Source organism: Trichosurus vulpecula, chromosome 5 (assembly GCF_011100635.1).
Source record: "Trichosurus vulpecula isolate mTriVul1 chromosome 5, mTriVul1.pri, whole genome shotgun sequence".
Classification (NCBI taxonomy): Eukaryota; Metazoa; Chordata; class Mammalia; order Diprotodontia; family Phalangeridae; genus Trichosurus; species Trichosurus vulpecula.
In genome coordinates this window covers 116066187-116091552 of record NC_050577.1, presented here as the reverse complement: position 1 = coordinate 116091552, position 25366 = coordinate 116066187, and the positions used below count along the sequence as shown (strand labels likewise).

Sequence of the window (25366 nt, the reverse complement as noted above, 5' to 3'; positions counted from 1 at the left end):
TCAGAATTGGGACAGGCTTTCTCTTTTGTGTGTATTTAAGAGACTTTTGTGAGGGTTTGCCTCATAATCAACTCATCTTGCACCTTAAGGACATTTCAACATCTGATCAGTGGGCTGAATGCTAGGGGTAAGAAGGTAGTTCTATGGGTTCGTGAAGAGTTGGACATGACTGAAATGATAAACCAACAGACAGCTTGGACTAGGAATAGGAAATGCTCTAATAAGAAAAATGCAAGTTCCTTTTAAATAGTAGAGATTGCTTCCTTCTATCCCCAGTGCCTAGAACAGTACCTGACACATAGTAGGCACTTAATGGATGCTTGTTGGATGCTTGAAGATCACTGTATGTTTAGGCTACCATCTGTGACCCCTATATCTGATTTCTCTCTTTGAACTCTTAGACAATCACAACCTCACAGGATGTATGCCACATTGAATTGGAAAAGATCTAGGGAGCAATCTTGTCTGAACTGTACACGACCAAGAATATCTTTAACCACATCCCAACAAAAAGTCATCTGGCCTTTGTCTGAAGATCTCAAGTTCAAGAATAACCTACTATCTTCCTAACAACTCATTTTTTCAGAACCAGGATTTGAACCCAAATCCTCAGACTTTAAACCCAGTGTTCAACATCAGATGACCTCTGCCATTATTATATATTTATGTATATATGCACATATATGTATATATGTGTATATATGTGTGTGTATATAAATATGTATATATCTGATGTGTGTATGTACAGTTTCCTCCAGTAGACCGTAAGCCTGCCAAAACCATGGTATTTCTCATACATGATATTCCCTTTCCTGTCTTCATGCCTTTGTCCAGGCTGTCTTCCATGCTTGGATTGTATTCTCTCCTCACTCCCATCTCTTAAGATCCCGTTTATAATCTCCTTCAGGATTCAGCTCAGGAACCATCTTCTAGATGAGGCCTTTCTTAGTTTTTCCGGTTTCTAGTTGTATCCCCCACCCCATTACTTTGTATATATTTGGTAATGACTTCTATGTATGCATGTTGTTTGACTAATAGAATGTAAGTTCACTGAAGCCAGGAACTGGTTCCCCTTTATCCCTATCCACTTGGTGTGGTGCTTGACATGTAATAAGTGTTTAATAAATGCTCACTGAATGAGTAGTGGATAAATCCCCCAAAAGGGCTAGCATGATGCTACAGTATGACTGAATTCCTTTCCAAAAAATCCAAATGGCTCTTGGGAAGAAACTTCCTTCGAGTCCAAGACAGACAAGGAAGTTTCTGGTTGCTCAAGAAGGCATGTTGAGGAAGCTCTCCTTGTGATAACTCAATGTTTACCCCCTTTTTAAGTGCCTGCTGGCCTTCTGAGGCTCAGGGGAGAGAGCTGGGATGGTGCCATATGCATCTCCCCACCTGCTTTTCTCTTTCTTCCCTTTCTTCCTCGGCCACAGTAAAGTTACTTCCTTCAGTTCTATAGGGCAGCCATTGATAGATGATAAAAGTACTGAGGCTTTAGGGCTGGGAAAATTCTCTATATCCACAGCAGGACTTTATACTGGTTTTGAATGGTTTTTTTTCCCTTTGCCTTGGTGTCTAGGTTGTTATTCTCACTGTTGGTAATAGCTCCAGTCTTTTTATGTGCTTGGTCTTAGAACTTAAACTCTGTGAATTCGATTCAGCTCAACAAGTGCAGTATGTCTTTAGTCTTTTCAATTTCTCAGCAGTCTGTACAATTCTTAGCATACATGTAACAAATGCTACAAATGCAGTAAAATAAGATAAAAACAAAACCGAAATGGGATTATCAATCAATCAACAAACTTCTCTGAGGTCCATTCCAACTGTAAATTCTATGTCTAAGGTCCTAAATATTTGCTGAATGCCTGGTAGGAGCCTGGCCATTGTGGAATTCGGATATGCCCATTCTATGCGGTCATTCACTGAGAGAGGAAAGTCCAGGAATGGAAGTAACAGTGGGCCTGGTAGGCCATGAAAATGTTTGTGAAATATGGAAAATATCTAAAAGCTTTCAGAGTTATAGTTGGGTATCAGATGGATCATTCAGAACTTTTCCTTGATCACTTGTCACTAACACATCATGGGCTTCCTTATCAAGCCAAATCAACATGTATTTATTAAGAATGCCTACCATGAGTCAGGGCACCACACTCATCCTATTATGAGATAAGACAACAGCTGGATTTGTGGAGGAGAATGGTTCTGGATTCCCAATGAATAAAATTCCGTTTCTCTCAGTTTCTCCTATTGGACAGATATAAAATGCTTCTCAGAGCACATATGAGAAGAGCTGGGGACTCTGGTATTTGGCTCTTTGCTGCATGGGTAGATGAGGGGTCATTGAGGGTTTGTATGTAGGACATGGTGGTGGTATTTCCTGCCTCCCTTCTTTTTAAACCAGTTTTTCTGACAGACAAATCAAACAAGGGAGCCACTAGCACCAGAGGCTCCTGCCTAATGAAACATTAGCATATTATTAACATTAGTGGAGGCACTAATCTCTGGCTGATTGCAGCCACTCAGACTAAATGAGCAGGAGGTTTATTTAAAAGAAAAAAAAGGTAGGGGGACGTAAAAGGGGGAGTAGGGTGAGGGGGTGAGTTGTAGAGTTGGGAGAGGAATGAAAAAAACCATCTCTTTTCAATCAAAGGAAATTAATTCTGTCAATACACAGACATCATAATTCCCAGACTGTTTTGCTCTCCCTACACCCCTCTCCACCACCCCTCAACCCAGGACAATGAGTAATCTGAGACAGGGAAAGGGTCCTTTTACATAGGTAACCCAAACATTCTCACCCTGCGTACTCTCTGGGGCCTCAATCTGGACTATTGATACTCTTTGTGGGAATCTCCCCCTTTCCCAAGAACTGGGCTTTTATCAGAAACTCCCCTCGTCATCTATTAAAGCGTGCCTAGAATTGAGCTCATCCTAACGAGAGGCATAGGGTGGAAATATGAATAGGTTCCAAAAAGCTTAGTTGAATGTTTGAATGATAGATTCACTGTTTTGGTCCAGACCTATGATCTGATAGATAAGGTGAGGAAAATCCCCCTGTACGTGAAACTCTGCCAATATTCTACTACTGACTCTCTTAAGAGAGTTTCCTAGGATATTAGGAGGTACGCGTCCCGCCCAAGGTCACCCTGCTTGTATGTATCGGAGTTTGGATTTGATTCTACGTTTTTCTAAATGTAGGCTTTGCCAAGCTGAATTTCAGAAGTGATCCATAATGGGCTATTGAGGTAACCTAGGGATGCTCAGTTGGGCTATCCCTTACTTCTGATGTTGGTGGTTAGAGGGAGCAGTCCCACTCTCCTCTCACTGTGTCCCTTGGTGCTTCTGTCAGAGACAAAATAGAATCCTGGTAGAATGCTCATGGGAGTAAGGAATTTTTCATTTTTGTCTTTCTATCCCTGGCACTGTGTTAGGCACACAGTAGGCCCCTAATAAATGCTTTATTGTTAATGTTAAATTGTTTTATTGAACTGAACATTGATTTGAACATCGATCTTGGTCTGACTACAGCGAGACATTTTTGGCATGTGTAATTTAAATGGATTTCAGCAAGCAAGAAGGTTTTGAAGGACCCTAAGAAGAAAGATAAAGAAGAGGTGATAGTAATAAAAAGATAAAAAATCACATTTATACGATGCCATTTGAGTTATAAAATGCTTTCCTCACAGGCCTAGAACTTGGAACACAGAATGCAGAACCTAGAACACAGAACACCGAACCTAGAACATAGGCTTATACACCTGTTGGTCTAGAGACTAAGCTTGGGATTTCGCCAGTAAAGGGAATTTCCAGATGAGGAAACTTTCTTATATTTTCTATGCAGATCAGGTACCTTCTCTGCAACTGACAGTCTTAGACAGCTGCCTGAGGGCAGTTAGAGGTGAAGTGACTTCTCTTGGGTCAAGAACTTGAACCAGGTCTTCCTAACCCCAAGACCAGCTCTCCCTATGCTCTGGTCTACTGTTTCTCAGAGCTCAGCAGAACCTGTATCAGTCTCACAGGTCTTCAGATCCCTAAGGAGGGCCATGGAATAGGGGGAAAGACAGCAACCTGGGATGAGTTAGGCACAGCCATGCCAAGAGGCAGGCCCAGGGAAATGGCAAATCTGGAAAAGGTTTCCAGCTAGGAAAGAAACAGAAAATCCAATTTGCAAAAGGCTATGCCAGAGGTTTTAGAGAAGTCTTTTAAGCGTCTATAAGGATTGTTCCAACTATTACAAAATTATATATGAGCAGAAGAAAGAGAAGGTGTATAGACCTAATGGGCAGCTGGATGGCACAGTGGATAGAGCATTCCTCCTGAAGTCAGGAAGACCTGAGTTCAAATTCAGCCTCATACACTTGCTATCTCAGTGACTCTGGGCAAGTCACTTAAACTCTTTTTACCTCAGTTTTCTCATTTGTAAAATGAGCTGGAGAAGGAAATGGCAAACCCCTCCAGTGTCTGCCAAGAAAACCGCAAATGGGGTCTCTAAGAGTCAGACACAATTGAACACCAAGAAGCAGCATCATGAAAAGGAGGGATCATGGCAGACCTAGGCTTCCTTGATCAAGGAGCCTCTCACTACTTAGAACACCCCCCACCCACATGTGGGAGCCTCACCAGTACTCTGTAGGGAAGGTTTCTGCAGGCGTGTGTTTCAGTTTCTGTCTTATCTAACCACCACTCTCTTCTGCCTTCTAGCTTCCTCTAGTAACAATGCTCTCCTCCTCCCCCTGACTCAAGCATGCATCTAACCCTGGTCTCCCAACCACATCTGCATCCCTTATCCCTATTTTCCATACCTGATGTTCCTATCAGAAGCCCTCCTCTTGTGCTACCCCCACCCCAATATATTTCCATTGTCATACAGCCCTCCTCTCCCCCTCCTTCACTCTTCTCAAGTACACCCCTTAATTTATCATTCCCACTGTGCCTTGTAGGACCTCTGCCCATGTGTGGGTCAGCTCCACTGATTCTCAACATATTCATCATTTGATTGTCCTAACTTAAACCAGGAATTTCCCAGCTGACACTATGACTCCTCTGCCTTCTCCTGTGTTGCCTCTAACTTTTTAAACTTTTCTTTCTCAGAGAGAAGTCATGATCAACTGCCTATCTCAGCACCACCCTTCTGTGGCCAGTAGCTGGGTTGGATAGATTTCAGACACCATCTTGCTTCCCTGTCCTCTTCCTGCAGGCCCCAGAGCTCACGATACTTCTTGACCCTAGTCTGCCCCAACCTCACATTTTCCTCTGCTCCTGTTTTCCAGTGCCACATTCAGACCTACTAATTTACCACCTTTATGCCAATGCCTCCTATTTGTACTTTGATGCCACTTAATTATACCACCCTGTCCATAGCCTGTGGTCTTCTTAGATTCACTTCCACCTTACTCTTTGACTTTAGCATCTGGTTCAGGAATTTCCTTGCTATCCCACTGCCTGCCCTCCTCCTTATAAACTTAAAAAAAAATTAAGTTGATGACCTATCCATTGACAGTTTGACCTCATGGTTCTTAGCCTTCCTTAAGTCAGTAGACCTCTTTCTCCATGCTACAGCAGCATGGTCATCTCCTGAACTTGTTACTTATGTTGGCAGTTCCTCACTGCTGAGATTTTGAACTGGCATTCCCCATCCACAACCTCCTTATCATCAACTTTTCCGTGTCTGAGTACCAGCTAGGCCTGCTCTTTGCACTTATTTTGAACCACAAAAAATCACCGACTCTGATCTCTTTTGCTTCACTCAATATCCCAGCCGTCAAAGCATTACTGGAAAGAATCAGGGAATTGTGACAGACTCATACCACTACAAACTCATGATACATGACCTCAGCGGGACCCTGTTGTCGCTTGGCAATTCTTTTCTCATTTCTTATTGATTCCCATGGCAGTCGCTCCTAATATTCTCCATTTTCCTCTTCTCTCACATGCACCTTTGCCTTTACTGCTGGGGGTGGGGTTTGGGGAACAAAGGTGATCATCTTACCTTTGCTTTTACAGAGAATATTGAATGTATCCCACTCAAGCTCCTTCTTCTGTTTTTCAAGTATTTGTCTCTACAGGCATCTTTTCATCCTTTTACTCAAAGGGAGAGAAGTTACTCCCCTTTCCTAATGTTTAACCCTATTCCCTCTATTTTTCCTTTTGGAGGTTTTTGTTATTGATAGCTATTGTTTTTATATTACCTTCATTTCAGAATGTATTTCTCCTCTACACCTTATCCAGTGAGCCACCTGTATTCTCTGTCCCATCCTTTGCCACCTCTTCTAGGGTCTTGATCTTTTAATCTCTTCTCTCTAGCATCATTCCTTCATTTAACAAACATTTCTACTGTACCAGGTATTGACAATGCACATCTTCAATCACTCCTTTGCCACTGGATTCTTTCCTTCTATCTATAAACATGAACTGAGTTTTCTTTACCTTGAAGAATGCTTGGCTTGATCCTGATGCTTCATTTTCCTCATCCTTCCTTTCACCACTCAACTCCTTAAAAATGGTCTACCCCCATTTTCTTCCTGGCTGTGCTGCCCCCACCACTCCATTAAAAGCCCACCCTTGAAGAATACCAAGGCCCTTCTATATGTCGTATCTAATGGCCTTTTTTCAGTTCTCCTTGATCTCTTTAAGCATCTTAGACTGTTATTATCTGCTTCAAATTTTCTCCTCTCATGGTCTTTATGATGTAAGCCCATGAAGTCATCTTCTAGGAAAGGTCTGGCTGAATTGACCAAATGAAGACTTCTTGAAGTAGAAGCAAGAAACCCTTAGAGTAGATTTTACTATTTTTGCTGGAGTTAGTTTTAAATATCCACCATCTCTGTTCTTCATCTTAAGCATTTCCTGAATTATAACAGCCTTATGGTAAGTACAGTATGGTATGCGTTATACAGTCAGCCATATGCCCTCAGAGTCTGAATCTGATACAAGGATAGTACATAGACCTAAGGAGGGGTTGACATCTTTTCAAAGGAAAGAAAGGACTGGGTGATGGAGACATACAGTGTCACTTTGGTCTAAGTCTGTCCTGGTGCCTTTAAAGACCATAAGGTAACTAGAAGACTTCTCTTTGAAGATGGGATTTGAAGGAAGGGAAGAAAGCAGACTCTTGGATGGACAGCTGAGGATTATTACAGGGAGGCATTTAGGGAATGAGGAAATGGATAAATAATTGATGATATGAGAACAAAGAGCAGAAAAAGGCAACAGAGAGACCAGCAAGTGACTCTCTTAAAGGTAGACCTGCCCATGAAGATGAAAACAGTGGAGCTGGCCCCTCACTGCCCATCTGGCTGGCACCCTGGGGGCCCTGATTCTCAATGTCATGAGCAATCTTCCCAGACTCTCCTCCTCACTCACCAATTACTCTTCCAGGTGTGACGGACATGGGGGTCATGGATGCCATGCTTGTCTGCCTGTTCATCCAGGAAGTCAAACATGTACTTGATTGCAAGAGGCAGGGCAGATCCCCTGTGTGCGGTGCTGAAGATGGTCTCAAAGAGGTCATCCACAAACTTCTGCAGAGTGCCCTGTGGGGTTGGGTGGGGAGAAGGGAAGAAAAGGGAAACAAATGTCGATATGATGAGATCCAGGGAGCTTTGAGGAAGAACCAATAACAAGGCTGAGAAGAGATGGAGGGCTCAGGCATGGTAGCATCAACCCTAGGGTATTGGGTCAAAATTGGATAGATACATATGGAGAATGGCTCGGACCCCAGTCTCTTTTCACTTATCCCTTTTGAGGACTCTGGACACCTTATCCCTGGGGTCTATCTTGACAGGCTGCTTCTGGACTGGTTCTAGAACACTAGTGTTTGGATATAACCCACAAAGGAATTGGTTTAGCAACCTTTGGTGGGTATTATTCAAGTACTTCTCACAAATGCTAATGAACAACTCTCTTGGTCAGAAGAGAAAAACACAATCTGCTGGTTTAATTTGGACATTATTCACACTTGCTAATGAATAGTAGTTAGGGTTTTTTGTTTTTATTGTCGTTGGGTTTTTATTTTTCATTCCATGATATAAGCAGCCAGTCTGTAGGACAAGCGAGTGCAGAGTCAGCCTCAGGAGAGGAGTCTAGAATCGGCCCAGTACAGGCCTGAAGAACCTGGGTTAATTTGATCAAGTCTAATAGGAGAACCGGGCCAAGGCCAATAATAATAACAACCCACATTCCAATTGTGCTTTAGAGGTTTACAGAATACTTTACTTACAACAACATAGACCCACCAAGTTGGGTCAAGGGAGCATACATTTAGGGCTGAAACGAACCTCAGAAATCATCTAACCAAACTTCTTCCTTTTAAAGATTGTGAAAGCAAGGACTAGGGAAGTTATGTGGCTTGCCCAAGGTCACACAGGTAGTAACTAGAAGAGCCGGGATTTGAAAGTTGGACCTCTGACTCCAATCCCCTTCGGATATTATTATCCCTTTTTTTTACAGATGAGAAAGCTGAGGCTCTCAGAAAGTAAGGGAGAAGAAAAATTTCTCCTAACAGGGACATCTGAGACTGACTGTCATTTGCTTTTCTAGGGTAAAGTTGAAGGACATGTAGGTGACATGGTATGTGCGTGCGTGTGTGTGTGTGTGTGTGTGTGTGTGTGTGTGTGTGTTTGGTCAGAGATACAGGGTTACAGAGACCTCACCATGCTCTCCGAATCCACCCCTACCTTCCGTCTCCTCCACCCTGGGGGTCTCCATACCTTGGTGGCCAGTAGCCGGGTTAGGTAGATTTCAGACACCATCTTGCTTCCCCGGTCACCCTCCTTCTGGTCCCCATGTTCATGATTCTTCACCAGGTGCCACATCTTGACCCCACTCTCCAGGTCAGGTGTGATCATGGGTGTGCGGGAACGGAGGCTGTCGGGGCTTCCCGTGTACCGGATCATATTTTCTGCCAATGAAAACACATTCAAACTTGTAAGTCTTCCCAGCATCCCCTCTCTGGTCTCATCGTTTGTCACTCTCTAGTGTGCTAACTCTGCCGTTGCAGATGATCTGATAGGAGCCCTGAGGGTACAGCCTGCTGTAGCTTTCACAGCCCTGGTGTTTACATTTATCCTTATTCTTTTTCATTGTTATTCTGGCACATCTTGTTGCCCCTTTGTTCTTTGGTCATTTCAGTTGTGTCAAACTCTTTGTGACATTATTTGGGGTTTTTTTGGACAAGATATTGGAGTAGTTTGCCATTTCCTTCTCCAGCTCATTTTACAGATGAGGAAACCAAGGCAAACAGAGTCAAGTGACTTGTCCAGGGTCACACAGCTAGTCTGAGGTTAGATTTGATCTCAGAAAGACGAGTCCTCCTGACTCCAGGCCCAGCACTCTATCCACTGGACACCTAGCTGCCTCAAGTCCCTTGAGGCCAAGGACCATATTCTTATATATTCTTATTATTCTTTCCTGCCATGGTACCTAGCACAGAGCTTTAAACATAGTGAGCATTTCAGAAACATTTCTTGAATACAGCCTCTGTGCTTGTTCAAACCCTTCCCTCCATCTGTCTCTTTATCATCTCATGTCTTTCACCTACTTCAAGGCCTGGTTTGAAATTCACCCCCTTAGGCTCCCTAGATTAAAATGACTTGGTCACATTCACTCTGCTCCTTTATTTGATGCCCCCTTAGCCTTAACAAGAGCAGCAGCAGCAGCGGCAGCAGCGAAAACAATTGCATTTAATTGTAATTTTTCATTGCAACGTACTTTCATACACATCATTGCATTGCTGGAGCCTTATGGCATGAGATAGGAAGTTCCTGGTAGTCATTATGTATTATATATATATATGTCATATAATATACATTACATATTATATATTATATTTTATATATATAATTATTATATATATAGTTATTTTCAGGTTGTCTCCTCCATTAGAACATGAGCTATTGCCTATTTTTGTATCCCCAGTGCTTCCTTGGCACACGGTAAGAGCTTAATAAATGATTATTGACCGACTAATTGACTGACTTGCTTAAGATCACATGGTCAGACTGTGTGGCTGAGCCCGGATTCAGACCCACCTCTTTCTCCTACTCCATGCCCATATAGATTGTATATTTTTCTCACTCGTTGCTTCATAAGACTTCTCAAGTTTAATTTCTCCATGTTCGGAATCTCTGACTAGCTCCTGAATGCCTTGAGAGCAATTGCTTCTATCCATGAACAAAAAGTGGAGGGCTCTCATCTTCTCCAAAACTCCCCCATTGTCTTTTCTCCTCATCATGCCTCCCTTGCCCCTCCATAGCATTTCCACTCTTTCTCTGGCCTCATCCATAATTACTCTCGATTCTCTGGGATGGAAGTCTCTGCTGGGTCTCCTGCCTCCCCATAAGAGTCAGGAGCTGCACCCAGTAATTATGCTCTTGTTCCCCAGTAATCGGACTGAATGGCTCAGCTTGAGGCTGCTGGTCCTCTGGTTCTGCCCATCCCATTACAGCTGTGCCGTCTTCATGACAACCCTTGCTTAGAGCAACAGCCTCACCTCCCAGGGATGACGAGCCCTTACCATATTTGCTCGCCGACGTCCTGGAGACGGTGGAGTTATTCACTGCATTATAGGCTGTGACTTGCTTGGAGACTAAAGCCACTACTGAGCCATCTGGTACCTAGAGAGGAAAGGTGTCTGATGAGGCAGGCATGGAAATGTCAGCCACACCACGAAACCCGGTTGAATGGGACCATAGCCAACAGAACTGGGAGGGACTTTAGAGAATGGATATTTTTCTTGTTCGCTGCCTTATGGAGGATCGGGGTCACGGTTTTGAAATCAACCCTCTACCTCCTTCATTTTGTTCCTTTTTTCCCCAGTCTTGTCCAACTCTCCTTGACCCCATTTGGGGTCATCTTAGCAAAGATCCTAGAGTGGTTTGCCATTTCCTTCTCCAGCTCATTTTACAGATGAGGAAACTGAGGCAAACAGGGTTAAGCAATTGGCCCAGGGTCATACAGCTAATAAGAGTCTGAGGCCATGTTTGAACTCACAAGGATGAGTCTTTCTGACTCAAGGCTCAAAACGCTATTCACTGGACCACCTAGCTGCCTCTCCTCTTCATTTTACAGATAAGATAACAGAGGCCCAGTGACTTGGCCAAGGTGACACAGGCAGTAATTGGAAGAGCTGGGATTGGAACCCTGGTTCTCAGACTCCAAAACTACTTCTCTTTCTACTACACCTCACTGCCTCTCTCAAATTAATTGCCCTTTGAGCCATGGACAGCACCAGATTTTGGCAGCAATATGAAATTAAATCCAATTGTCTAGAACAAAGTCTAGAACACTAGACTTTGGACTGAGAAGATCTGCTCTGAGCCCCCAGCTCTGCTCCTCAGTCAGTTTCTGCCTATGTTAAATAAGAGGATTAGGGTAACATGAACTCAAAGATCATTATGCCTCTGACATACCAAATGATGTGCTAGATTTGTAGTCAGAGGACCTGGGTTCAAATCCTGACTCTTCTACTTGCTGTGACTTTGGGCAAGTCATTTAAATCTTTCTGGGTAGACTAGACTTGAGGGCCTCTAATGGTCCTTCCAGGTTTAAATATGTCTGATGAAATCAGAGTCCTCGATTCAGAGCGCAGGGGTTTTAGGAACTGCCGAGATTTTCCCTAAGAGAGAACCTTAGCTTTCAAGAGAGAGGGAGAGATGCTGAGCCAGGACTCATCTTTGCTATTCACTGCTCATGCCATCCAAGACTGGTACCCTGCTGGGGCATCTTTTATTACTATTCTCCAATACAGACAGCCGCTTCTGCCTAAAAATCACCAGATCCAGGCTAATTGACTCCTAGCCCTCATCCCTTTTTCAGGCTCCCAACCCACCTTCTGCAGGGAGCTCAAGGGCCTGATTCTTGGGGCACAGGGCTTCTATGAGGGCCCCCCTCATTGGCACCAAGAAAGAGGACTAGCAAATGGAATTAAGGGCCTGCTTTTTGAGACCAGGAGAGGTGCTGCTAGCTGTATAATGCCTGATCTATCCTGGACCTCATGATAGGTTCTGGCCGGGAGCCTCTTGGCTCACCTAACCTCTCCTCCTCCTTACCTGGTAATGGGCCAACGTGTTGAGTCTCTTCCAATCATTCTCGATCTTGGTAGTGATGTCTTCATCTTGTAGGATCATCCTAGCCCCGCTTCCTTGTCGCCACTCTGTTGGGAAAAGAGGTGGTGTTTCAGTGGGTTCTGAGATACATAATGAGAGTCTGGGAACTCTCACACACACACCAACCCTAGCATGCCGCTCATACACACCAACAATTAAGGATATGAACAGCATCAACCCTGATGGCAGGAGCAGCCAAGTGTTCTAATCTCTCATACCTTGCAGTTCTTTTCATAGCTGGGGGACAGGATGGAAAGGATACTCTTTTAGAGTCAGGAGAAGTGGGCTTGACTCCTGGCCATGACACCAATTAAGAGTCTGACTTCAGACACATTTTTTTAAAATAATGGATTTTAATTGAAATCTTTTGTTTTTACATCCTCTAGATGTTTCCAGTATCCCTCCCCATCTTCCTTCCCAGACAGCCCTACCTTATAACAAAGGAGTTTTTAAAAAGAGAGAAAAAATTCCAAAAAACTAATCAGCATATTTAAAAAATTGACATCACATGCAATGTTCTATTATCTATGGACCTCTACTTTTGCAAAGGATTGGGTGGGGTGGCGGATGTCTTCTCATATCTATTCTTTGGGACCAAATTTGTTCCTTATGACTTACATTCTGCTTTGAATGCTTTGTTTTAGCAAGATATCTATCCATTTATTCATCCATTTATCCATCCATCCATTCATCCATTTATCTATTCATTTATTCACCCATGTATCTATCTACCCATTTGTTCATCTATTTATCTATCTATTCATTTATTCCTTCATTCATCCATTTATTTCTCTATCTATCTGACAGCTATTTAGGCACTCCATGGACTATAAGCGCCTTGAGGGCAGGGACCATTTCACTTTTGTCTTTGTATTCTCAGTGCTCAGGACAGACAATATGTGGCCCCTGACAGGTGTTTAATAATAAATGCTTTTTGTTTAATTCTTTATCTTCTTTGTGTTTCACTGAATGTGCTTATAGGCTCCACACATACCGTGGCTGGGTCACACTGGTCTTCCTGCTCTTCCTCATACACAGAACTCCATCTTTTGCCTCCATATATTTGTACATATCTGTAAAGCATTCCCTCCTCATCTCCATCTCACAGGATTCAGTTTCCTTCAAGGCTCCAGTCAACCACAGTTGAATCCTTTCCTGATCTTCCCAGTTTTTAGTATCTGCCCCACCCCCCATCAGCTTTAATCTATTTTGCATCTATAGATGGACCTGCCATCTTCTCTGGCTAGACTAGGAGCTCTGGGAGGGCAGGGACTGTCTTGCTTTTCTCTGTATCCCCAGAGACTAACTTACTAACACTAACACCTGGCACATAGTAGGTGTTTAATTAATGCTTGTTGGTTCATTCGTCTTGTACCATTGGAACATAGACTGAGCTGGAAGGCATCTTAGAGACCACCTGGTCTATCTCCCTCATTCTTTCCCCAGTCACTTCAGTTGTGTCTGATTCTTCATGACCCCATTTGGGGTTTTCTTGACAAAGATACTGGAGTGGTTTGCTATTTCCTTCTCCAGCTCATTTTATAGATGAGGAAACTGAGGCAAACAGGGTTAAGTGAGTTGCCCGGGGTCACACAGTTAATAAGTGTCTAAGGCTGGATTTGAACTCAGCTTTTCCTGACTCCAGGCCCAGTTTACAGGCAAGAAAACTGAGGTCCAGAGCATTAAAATGACTTGCTCAAGGTAACACAGATAGTATGAAAGAACTGTGTTGTCTCTCCATTCAAATAAGTGGCAAGGGCATAAGGCTGTAACTGCTCAGTTTCATAGCCTGCACCCCTAAGTAACCCTGGCAGGGACACCATCGGCCACAAATGATACTGCATGAGAGAAGTGTGGCTACATCAGCGTGACCCATCCTCCCTCTTGGAAAGAAAGCTCCATCTGCATGTGTTATTCGTAGTGAGTCAGAATTATTACCTTTAGGTATAAAACCCTGCACATTATTATGATATGAAACCAGCATCTGCATCTCTGCAGTCACATTGCCTGCACAAACACCTACACTGATGAATCACACATGGAGCACCATAACCATGTCCGTGAGCCACATGCCAGAGACATCTGTAAGTGCACAAGGTACAGTCCATTTGGAGACATAGATGGGTGCATTCCAGTCTCTGATGGAAAGCACTTGGAAATCCATGTGTTACCCAGAAGGATACATACCACAGGAGAGCACACGCGCACACGCACACACACACATACCCCCCAGAACAGCCTCTTAAATTCAAGTACAATACATATTCCGGTCAAATGGCCAGAGAAATATGGCTTCCAGACCTAGCCCATTGCTAAGCAGATGCAGTCACTTTCATACTTTGGAGGAAGCAAGGTGCTTTTCAGAGAGCATTATAGTAATGGAAATAATGACTCAAGTGATTAATCCTGGTGCTGTTATGGATTCAGCCCATGGCCCCAAGGAATCCATTTCCTGATTCACAGCCTCATTTTCCCCATTTTCAGAGCTGGGATGTGGATATTCTACTTTGCCTTGCCTTGGGCTAAGTTGTCACATTTGGGGTATTTATAGAGGTCCTGTCCCACCACTCCCTGCCTTATATTACCTCTGGTATTTCAAACTGGCTACCAGACATCGCCTTCCCTGTTTCTGCTAACGAAACTATCATTCTCCTAGTCACCCAGGCTCAAAGTTTCAGAGTCATAGGATTTAGAGCCAGAAGGGACCTTGGAGGCCATCAAGACCAATGGCCAAGGAAAGCCAAGGAGTAAAATGGCTTGTAGAGTCACCCGGGTGGCTAGCTAATACCTGGGATTCAAACCCAGTACCTCTGATTCCCAGTGCAGCCTACAATCTTCCTATTGTATGTACTACACTGCTGTTTAGTAGAAGGCCTTCATTTATAGAGATGAACAAAATGAGTTGTGGCGAGCACAAGGGCCTTGCTTAATGTCACAAGGCACATTTGGTGTCCCAGTCCAGGTATCCTGACTCCCAGGCCAGGGCTCTTTCTGGATAGAAATACCCAAAGTACAATGACATCGGTCAACTCCTGAGCACCTTCGATGGGTTCAGCACTACCCAGTTCTTGGGAACATTTCTCTCTCCAGTCTCGACTGGGGCTCAAGACAACATAATGACAATGCCTCACATGTGTCTTTCTCCCCCTGCCACCCCTACCCCAAGATGTCAGTAGATGTGGGGTCAGTCACTGGCTCCAGTCAATACACTTTCCAGGAAGCACCTGTTCCCTATCTTCCCTCCTAAAATACTGTGTGTCATAGGATTGAAAAGAGGCCACATGGTGTACAGCAGAGGCATCAAACACATGACCTATGCGCCATAATGTAATGGGCCACACTCCTGAGTGTGGCAAAACCAGATTAAAATGCAACTGGGAAACATTTGACAAGATAAATACAAATACACTAGAACGTTGAGTCAGTCCTTTTGCAGTCCTGTCTCACGCTTCATAACCCCATTTGGGGTTTTCTTGGCAGAAATACTGGAGTGGTTTGCCATTTCCTTTTCCAGCTCATTTTACAGATGAGGAAACTGAGGCAAACAGGACACTCCAGGGTTAAATGACTCTCCCACGGTCATAAAGCTAGTAAGTGTCTGAGGCCAGATTTGAACTCAGAAAGTTGAGTTTGACTCACTCCAGGCTTGGCCCTCTATACATTGTACCACCTAACTGCCAAATACAGATAATTTTAATATGTATTTTTCTAAGTCAATACATAACTTCTAAGTCAATTTTGACACCACCCATCTCGCATAAACCATACATAAGGATCCCTGTGGGACATATATTGACATAGAAAACTACACATGCATATATATTTCTTTTTCTTACTCATACATCAACACATTAAAATCAGATTGGAGCAACATTTTAATTAGGTTTGGGCCACAATCATAAGTGTTGGTAGAGAAAGTGTGGATATACATGAATAAAGTAAGTTTTTCGCCATTGATAAAAACTGATACATTGATAAAATAATAGCTGGTTAAAAAAATCCTAAGATTGTAGATTTTGTCCTATTAAGCACCTCTGAGGGCATCTAGTACAGCCAGGGAACTGAGGTCCAGAAAAATTAAGTAACTTGCTGAAGGTCACACAGGGAGCATTTATTTACTTTGTACTTTGCCTCATGGCTATTCACATCCTATGTATAAATGGAACCAGACAGAATAGAGGGCAACATGTTATTGTGAAAATGTCACTAGACTCGGAATCCAAACACCTGGCTTTAAACTCCTGGAAGCTTTCATGTCCTCACCATGATCCTGAGAAAGTCAGAAAACTTCCCTCAGCCTCAGCTTTCTCATCTTTAAACTGAATATAATAACACTGGTGCTATGGCATATACTTGTGAAGAAAGTACTTTGTAAGCCTGAAAGTATTATATTAATGCATATTATATTATATACAATTCAAAATAGTAATTTATTTAATTTTTAGCATTTATCGAAAAATACAAATACATAAGAATAAAGTAGTTGGATACAAATACACAACACACACATATATACACAGAGACATATATATGTATATATACACATATGGGGGGAAGGGGAAGGGTAGCATAGTGCTTAGAATACCAGACTTAGAGTCAGGAAGACAGGAGTTCAAATCTGACCTCAAGCACTTATTAGCTGTGTGATGAATACAGTCGTTTCAAATCACAGCCTCAGTTACCTCAACTTTAAAATGGGGATGATAAATAATTAACTCTCAGAGCTGTGAGGATCAAATGAGTTAATATTTTTAAAGTATTTCACAAACCTTAAAACACTGTATAAATATTATTCTCCCAACTAGATTACAAACTCTGTGAGGGCAGGGATCCCATGGAATTTATTTATTTGTTCCCCCAAAGTGTCTATCACAAGTCTCTGCATATAGTGAATATAACACATATTTATCGAATTAAATTTAATTGAATTCCTATTGCTACTATACTAACATAACGTCTCCGTACCTCTCCTAGACTATTGCAATAATTTCCTCATTGGTCTCCACATCTTGTCTCGTTTTCCCCTTCATCCTACGTTACTTGCCGCACTAATTTTCCTAATGGACAGATCTAATCATTTCACTCCAGTGTTCGAAAGTTTTGACTACTAAGTAAAGTCTAAACTGAAGAAAGTCTTGATTCTGGACAGTCTTGCATTCAAAGTCCTGGACCATCAGATTCCAATCTACCGTTTTTTTCTACCTATGTTCCTAAAACACATACTTTCAGTGCCTTTGCTCAGTCCTCTCATTATCCCTGGAATCCCTCTCCCTTCCCTACCTGATCCTTTGAAGTTCAGCTCAGATACCATGGCCTCCAGGAAACCTTCCTATGTCATCTCAGCCAAAAGCCATTTCTGTCTCTCTTTGGCACCTCCATGGCCCTCTTTTATGCACTCTCCTCCATAGTCTATTGTATTGTGGTTATTTGTGTATCTCTATCACTAGAGTGAAAGTTCCCTGAGGGCTGAGATCACATTTTGTTCAACCTTTTATCTGTCCCATCACTTAGGACAGTCCCTTGTACAGAATTGGGACCTAATAAATATTTGTTGACTTGTTCGTTGATCACAGCCCTTGTCTGTGAGAAGTTCAAAACATTCTGAATTTGAGGGAAAATAGCCAGTACTGCCACCCCCGCTGTGGCTAGCTCACAAAAGGAAGGAAAGTCACTTTCCCATGGTTACAAAGCAAACCAATGTCATGTTTGCAATTACCAGGTCTCCTGAATCCGCCTCTCCCCAAACCCCGCTCTGTGGGGCATTTTTGCCATTCACTTTTGAGATCAGTGATGGCTGTAATAATGAAAATGTAAAGATGACATCCATGCTCAATGGACCGGATGGGCAGCCTCAAGAGGCCTTTAGGGACCACTCATCATTTAGCTTTGCGGATGGTAAAGCTGATGGAATTGACTGTGGTCATTAGGGCTTCAGGTCAGTTGGTATGATAGGGAAAAGGAAGAGAATTGGCTACACTGAGGCAGCTAGTTAGCAGTACCGTTAAAAACAAATAAAAACTCAAGATAGAAAAGAAGGAGCAGCTAGCCTCAAGCTGGCTATGAATGTTATAGCAAGGACAGTTGGAGCTATAGTGAGGATGCAAGTGTTACCCCCAAAACTCTTCATCTGATATTGGCAAACCACCACAGATCACATAGTATATTAAAAAAGAAAAATCTACCTTCTTAATTCCCCCACTTGCCTGAAAAGACATGAATGTGTCAAGAATTTGAAGAGGTATAGCATATAGAGCACGGGAAATCTGGGCCCCAGTCCTAGATATACCACTTACTCATGACACTTCTTTGTATTTTCCTTTTCTCATCTGTAAAATGAAGGGGTAGAATAGGTGACCTCTGAGGTCCCTTTACATCTATGACCTCTAAGAACAGTGATGTCACACTCAAATAGAAATCGATCCCTGTGGCCACATATTGGTTTGACACATAAATTAATATTATCGACATTTTGTTGAACTTTATTTATTTTGTTAAATATTTCCCAATTACATTTTAATCTAGTTCCCAGCACTCTGGAGTTTTATGGACCATGAGTTTGACACCTTTGCCTAAGACCCTTCCCAGCTCTAATGTGCTATAGTTCTTTGATCTGATGGTGTCTGGGGCAGAGAAGAGTTCCAGGATGGAAAGGGTTCCTATCAGAACAGTCTGGTGAAAACCCAAAGGATTCTAGAACATATGCCCAGGGGCCTGAGAGGTGACCTTGGCACCCGTCCACTGGAGGACCCACGGCCTGAGTCTCTGATACTCTCTATTCAATGGTCTGAGATGATGAGAGCATGATAGTTCTGTTTCATGGCTGGAGCCCAACACTGCTGGAAGCTCATTACCTTCCATTAAAATGGTAACAGGGCTGGCTGTAGCTAGATGGGGAAAGTGCCAGGCAAGGGGGGACTCCCTCTAGGTGGGCAGCTGCCCCTTCTCTGCCTGATCAATGTAACGACAGCAAATCTCAGCAGGACCTGGAGGTAGTCCATATGGCTTGGTGGACTAAGCAGCCCTGTGTAGTGATTTGGGGGCACTGAATTCTAATCCTGATTGTCCTGTTAAGATGCTTAGCAAGTAAATAGCAGTCATTCAAGTGTGTCCAATTTCTCTTCTGAAAAAAAGATGAGGTACACAATGCTGGCTTGTTCTTCAAAGGGTTATAATGAAATGAGATGACTTTTAGACATTAAAAAAGTGCTGTAGATCCAAGGATTTGTGACTTGATTTTTTTTCCTCCAGTACTGGGGATAGATTTACACTGAAACTACCCACACTTCTTGTCCTTGCGACCCATGGCATGCAGACAGACGGGCAGAATTAGAGGAGCAGCCTGTGGAACTGAGCCTACCTAAATTACTTGGTAGGTGAGTCAAACCACTAACCTTGGTCTATGAGGTATTCTAAGCAGTGAAATTACAGCCACAGGCTCATACACAGGACAATTATCCCAAGTATTCAATGACACCACCTGGTATTTTCTTTCTAAGTAGGTCAAAGCTCTCTCATTGGCTCTTTCTTGGGGGGGGGGGAATTTTCTCTTTCCATAGAAAGGAATGATTCTTTCCTTTTTTCCCACTGGGGAAAGGGAGGCAAGCTGTGGGGAAGGGTAGAGTCATTGAATGTTCATGGTACAGGGGTCCTGAGAGGTCTTCTGATTCAATGCCTTCATTTTACAGGTGAGGAAACAGAGAGTGAAATGACTGGTCCAAAGTTACACAGCAAGCTAGTGGACAAATTGTCCACAAATTTTCCTTATTCTTCAGAGTCATGTCTGATGGCCCTTCCTCTGCTCATTCTCCTAAACATTACTTCTTCCTATCCCCACACTTACACCACGTAGGGCCATGTTCTAAAGCGTGGGACCTAGCCTGAACTGGAGCACTGACCACAACTGTTCCTTGAGTATAGGGGCTGTGGATTCCCTGAGGCTCAGTATTTGGTACTTTAAAAAAAAATTCCGCTGGTGACATGGGCAACTTATTTTCCTATTTCTTTAAATTAGAAGATGTTCAGATGCAGCAAGCAAGATACAAGTGAAAAATGATTGCCCAGGGCAGGCAGTGAGGAGACAGAGTAGGATGAGTCAGTGCTCTGCTGTGGTCACAGACAGCAGTCATGAGACGAGTCAGCCTAGGTCAGCCTTCTGGTCCATCCTGGCTTGCTCTTTCTGTTTCCAACAGGGAATTTAATGGGGAAGGCACAGAGAGGAGTAGAAATAACTCTAGATTGGAGTGCCCTAGGTTCACATCCCACCTCCAACACTAAATAAGCTACATCAGTCTGGTCACGTCTTTAACTTTGTGCCTCAATTTCCTCATACATAAAATGAGAGGATTGGGCTAGGTGACCTCTGAGGTTCCATTCTTTCTCTAAGCCTAAGCAACTATTCCAGGCATTTCACGTTGTGAAGTGATCCAGAGGAGGGCATCATGTGATTTTAGCACAGCATTTAAAATTTAGCATTTTGGAGCTAAGAAGCAACATGACCTAGTGGAGAGAAGGCTGTCTTTGGATGTAAAAAGACCTGAGTTCAAGTCCTGCCTTGATTGTGGAGCCACTGGTGAATCGCTTATACTCTCAGTGCCTATGAGCACTGTTGTTACTGAGTTTTCTAAGTGTGAAGAGAGTTTCCTTACTAGTGTCTGGAATAGCTGGATCTCAGATTTCACTGGTATAGGAACTCCCAAATGGGGAAACTCACTCAGATAGTGCAGGTAGCCACTTTCTCTGCAATTTATAGTCTTAGATTGCTAGACTGGAGTTAGGAGGACCTGAGTTCAAATTTGACCTCAGACACTTACTAGCTGTGGGACCCTGGGCAAGTCACTCAACCTCATTTGCCTCCTCTGTAACATGGGGATAATAACAGCACCTGCCTCCAGAGGTTATTGTAAGGATCAAATGAAATAATATTTGTATTTTGCAAACTTTAAGGTACTATATACATGCTTGCTCTTTTTATTATTATTATGTTTATTGCTATTATTGAGTTGACTAGATCACTTGCCGAGGCCAACACAGCCATTATATGTGGAAGGTGGGACTTGTGTCCGAGTCTTGTCGGCTTCAAGGGTGGCTCTCCATCCCCTGTATCACACACTAGTATCTATGCTAATGAAATGATGGCTCACAGGCTCATAGATCTGGAGATGGAAGGGGCCTCAGAGGCTGCCTAGTCCAAGAGAGAAGGAAACTAGAAGTTGGAGTAACTTGCCCATGGCCGCACCAGTAAGCATCTCCGTAACGATAAAGATTGTTCTATTCTTTGTCTTTACGTCCCCCCACACCTGGCATAGTGCCTGGATCATAGTAACCACTTAATTGTTGTTGATTCATTCTTCAGTTGTGTCCAACTCTCCATGACCCCATTTGGGGTTTTCTTGGCAGAGATCCTGGAGAGGTTTGCCATTACCTTCTCCAGCTTGTTTGACAGAGGAGTAAACTGAGGCAAACAGGGTTAAGCGATTTGCCTAGGGTCACACAGCTAAGAAGTGTCTGAGACCACATTTGAATTCAGGAAGATGAGTTTTCCTGACTCCAGGCCCAGCACATAGATGCCCCAAGCACTTAATACCTGATTATTAAGCTATCAGTGATGAGATTTGAACCCAGGTACTCTGACTGTACCTTCATCACTCCCTCTGCCTCCTGGTATTATATGAGAGAGCTTGGATTTTAACCCATGTGGTCTGACTCCAAATCCTAGATCCTCCCTCCTACTCCATGGTGTCTCCTCTTAGCCTTCTATAAATATTCCCTCAAAGATCTACACAGTCAGTCTCTGATTCTTTTAACATTTTGTGAATACCAGTGGATGCTCAGGAGCTGTCCATCTGCCTACCCTCACTCTAGATATCAGACTAACCCACCTCCTTTCCCCAGTAATCCGCATTCTTAATGATGGATTTATGTCAGATCCGTGGTCAAATTATCATGGGTATTATGCTCCAGCCTGTATACACCCTGACACAGCAGGGGAAAGAAACTTTGTTGTTAGTGCTGGTTGGTGCTGACAAACTTTGGGCCATATGGCTGCAGAGGGAAAGTCAAGGGCATCACTGGACATGTACTGCAGGGTTGTATGGAGGTGGCAAGAAGAAGGGTGTGGATAGCTTTAGTGCAAACTGGAAAAGTGGCTGGCAGAGTGATGAGGGGTCAGCAGCACTGCCTTCAGTTCTGAAGGACAACACAATCTCCTCTCCTCCTCTCTCTGTCTCTGTCTCTGTCTCTGTCTCTGTCTATCTGTCTCTCTCTCTCTGTGTCTCTCTGTCTCTCTATGTGTGTGTGTCTCTCTCTCTGTCCCTGTCTCTCTCTCTGTCCCTGTCTCTCTCTCCTTCTCTCTCTGTTTCTCTCTCTGTCCCTGTCTCTCTCTCTGTCCCTGTCTCTCTCTCTGTCTCTGTCTCTCTCTCTCTCTCTGTCTCTCTCTCTCTCTCTGTCCCTGTCTCTGTCTCTCTCTGTCTCTCCTCTCCCCTTCACCCCTGCTCTCCTCTCCTCTGCTCTCCTCTCCTCTGCTCTCTTCTCCTCTCCCCTGCTCTCCTCTTCTTTCCTCTCCTCTCCTCTCTGCATGTGTATAGCTTGTTTAATTAGCCTTATGGGGCCCGTAGGCAAGGACTGTGTCTAATTTTATGCTCCGTGTGTTGTTGGTGTTCAACATATGCTTAATTATCATAACAGTAATGATAATAAATAGAACCCAGGCCTCCTAATTCCCAGTCCAGTGGTCCCTTTACCAAATCAGCTCCCTTGGATTCTCTGGCTAACGCTAAAATAGAAACCCCTCCCCTGGCTCTGCAACGTGAGCTGAGGGAGAAAACCCTGATGCATTTGTTCAGGGACAGAGAGGCAGCTTGGTCAATGTCACCCAGGAAAGTGTCATTCCTCAAGGGCTTTGTCCGGGCCCTGGGGATACTGCTGTGATAGCCTGGCAGATACTGCCAAGACCCAGGTGGGATGGAGGCAATCAGCTCCAAGATGACCCAAGGCAACAATTATTAGGAAATCAAAGTGACCTCCCCTGAAGTTCTCTTTGCAGGTTATCTGAAAGGGCCTGCTCTTATTAGGTGGGGGAATCTCTATCAGCCATACAACAGTGGGAAATAGGGTGGGGAAAGACCTGAAGACTTGGGGTCTGTCCCCAGTAATCTAGTTCTGCTGTGTGAGTTTTTGCCTTATTTTGTTGAAGTCCAGGCCTCCGTGTCACTTCAGTTTTCTCCTCGTCATGCCCACTGCACAGGTCTTGCCCCTTTCTGCATTATGCTTCCCCATTCGAAGGTAACCCCCTTGAGGGCAGGCACTATCTTGCTTACTTGTATTTGTAAGGCCAGCACTTTGATCGATGTCTGGCACATAGGGAGCATCTGGTAAATGTTCTCTCTCTCTCTCTCTCTCTCTCATCATAAGGTTTGGATTTGAACCCTGACTCAGACTTCTATCAGCTTTATGATCTTTGGCAAGACATTTACTTTCTCTGAGGTGAAATGAGGATATTGAGCCATTACCCCGTTTCCTGGGTTTTTTGTGAAGAAAACACTTTGTAAACTCCACTTCCACATGTGAATTATTATTATTGCTATGGTGATGATGGTGATGGCAACCACACCTTTCAGGACAGGAGAAAGGGGACATGGGATTATAGAAAGAACACTGGATTTGGAGTCAGAGCACCTGGGCCCTGACCCAGGGTTCTGGAGTTTGACACGGACCACCTATAGGACCTCTGGTGAGTCATGTCAGCTCTGGGCCTCAGTTTTCTCATTGGTAAAGTGAAGGAGTTTGACTAGATGATTCACATGGTGTCTTTCAGCTCTGAAAATCACTGAGGATGGTTGAGATCTCATGCTCACTTATACCCCTCTCTGCCCCTCGCTCTAGAGATGACAACTTGAGAACAATGCTGGACCAGATGCTTTATGGCATCCACTCCAGTAGCTGCTAAAGTGTTGGACGACCCATCCTTGCATCATGCCCAACCTTCTCCCTGGGTTTGCATACCACTCCTCTCCCTATTGCCACTGGGGGAACACTTCTTGGCTCTTGGGAACAATAGCTTCCTTCCTACCCCCAAGTAATTTCCATCCTCATTCCTTTAGAATCTACTGCTTAAATCCTACTCCTTCCAAGTATTCTTTAATTAGGTGGGAATGGAGAGACCATTCTGACCTTTGCAAGAGAATATTTTTTTAAAAAGGAAGGTGATTGGAAGTCAAAAAAGGAAGAGGAGAGAAAAGTCCTCATATGACATTGCTTTCTGAGGGGGTGACTTTGGAGAGGCCAGGAACCCCATTTCTTGTGTGTCTTGTAGGATCACAAAGCCGTAGGGGGATTTGGAGGGCATCTAATCAATTGTACCCTCTTATGAGGGCTGTAAATCATCAAACGGGAGCATTTTAGAGGGAGGCAGAAAAAGAGGATATGGTTCTCTCCTCTCTCCTCTCTGTCTCCGTCTCTTTCTTTCTGTCTCTCTGTCTCTCTGCCTCTCTCTGTCCTTTTGTCATTTCACTAATGTAGGGACTTCCATCTGTCTGTCTCCCTATCAGTCTGGAACTGTCATTTTACTAGTATAGGGAACTCTCTATATGGAATCTCCCTCCACTGAAACACACAGGCAATTCCTAGGTTACCTAATCTAAAACAGTTGCTTGGAGTCCCTAAAAAGTTAAATGACTTGCCCAAAGTCATACGGTATAGGTCAGAGACAGCACTTGAACCTAAGAGCTCATCCAGACTCACCCAAGTGAGCTGTGATTGGTCACAGTTTATTTTATTATTATTTTAAAACATACTTTTGTTGTTAAAGGTAGATAGCTCCTGGTGGGAAACTCCCTCTTCAAAGGTGGGTCTGAATTTCTTATGCAATTTAACTTCTTGGAGGGTTGCCCCAGGCACTGGTTAAGTGACCTGCCCAAGGTCACACAACCAGTTTGTTTTAGAAACTGGAAGAATATAGGTCTTCCTGATTCTGAGTCTGGCTTTCTATGCAGTATACCATGTTGCCTTCCCCAAATAGAAAATCATCTAAATTAGGATCTTTTTTTTTTCTTACAAAAAATCCTTAAACTGGGCACCACAAAGTATTCTTTTTTTAAATAACATTTTCCCCCAATTATATTTAAAAACAATTTTTAACATTTTTTTAAGTTTTGAGTTCCAAATTCTACCCCTCGCTTCCTTCCCCTACCCCCTCCGAGATGGAATGCAATCTGATGAAGGCTATACATGCGCAAACGTTGAGCAGCTGCCAGATATGCTGCCAC

The 25366-nt window shown here is 43.5% G+C and overlaps 1 protein-coding gene across 2 annotated transcripts in view; it reads right to left on the bottom strand.

Moving 5' to 3' along the window:
* Positions 1–25366, bottom strand: part of PLXNA4 (plexin A4) — a 139008-nt gene that overhangs the window by 16564 nt on the left and 97078 nt on the right. For both annotated transcript variants that reach the window (XM_036760468.1, XM_036760469.1), the window contains 4 exons: positions 12048–12151; positions 10514–10613; positions 8709–8899; positions 7363–7532 (listed from right to left, as the gene is read on the bottom strand). In XM_036760468.1, coding sequence (XP_036616363.1) covers positions 7363–7532; positions 8709–8899; positions 10514–10613; positions 12048–12151 — 565 coding nt within the window. The remainder of the gene's footprint in view (positions 1–7362; positions 7533–8708; positions 8900–10513; positions 10614–12047; positions 12152–25366) is intronic.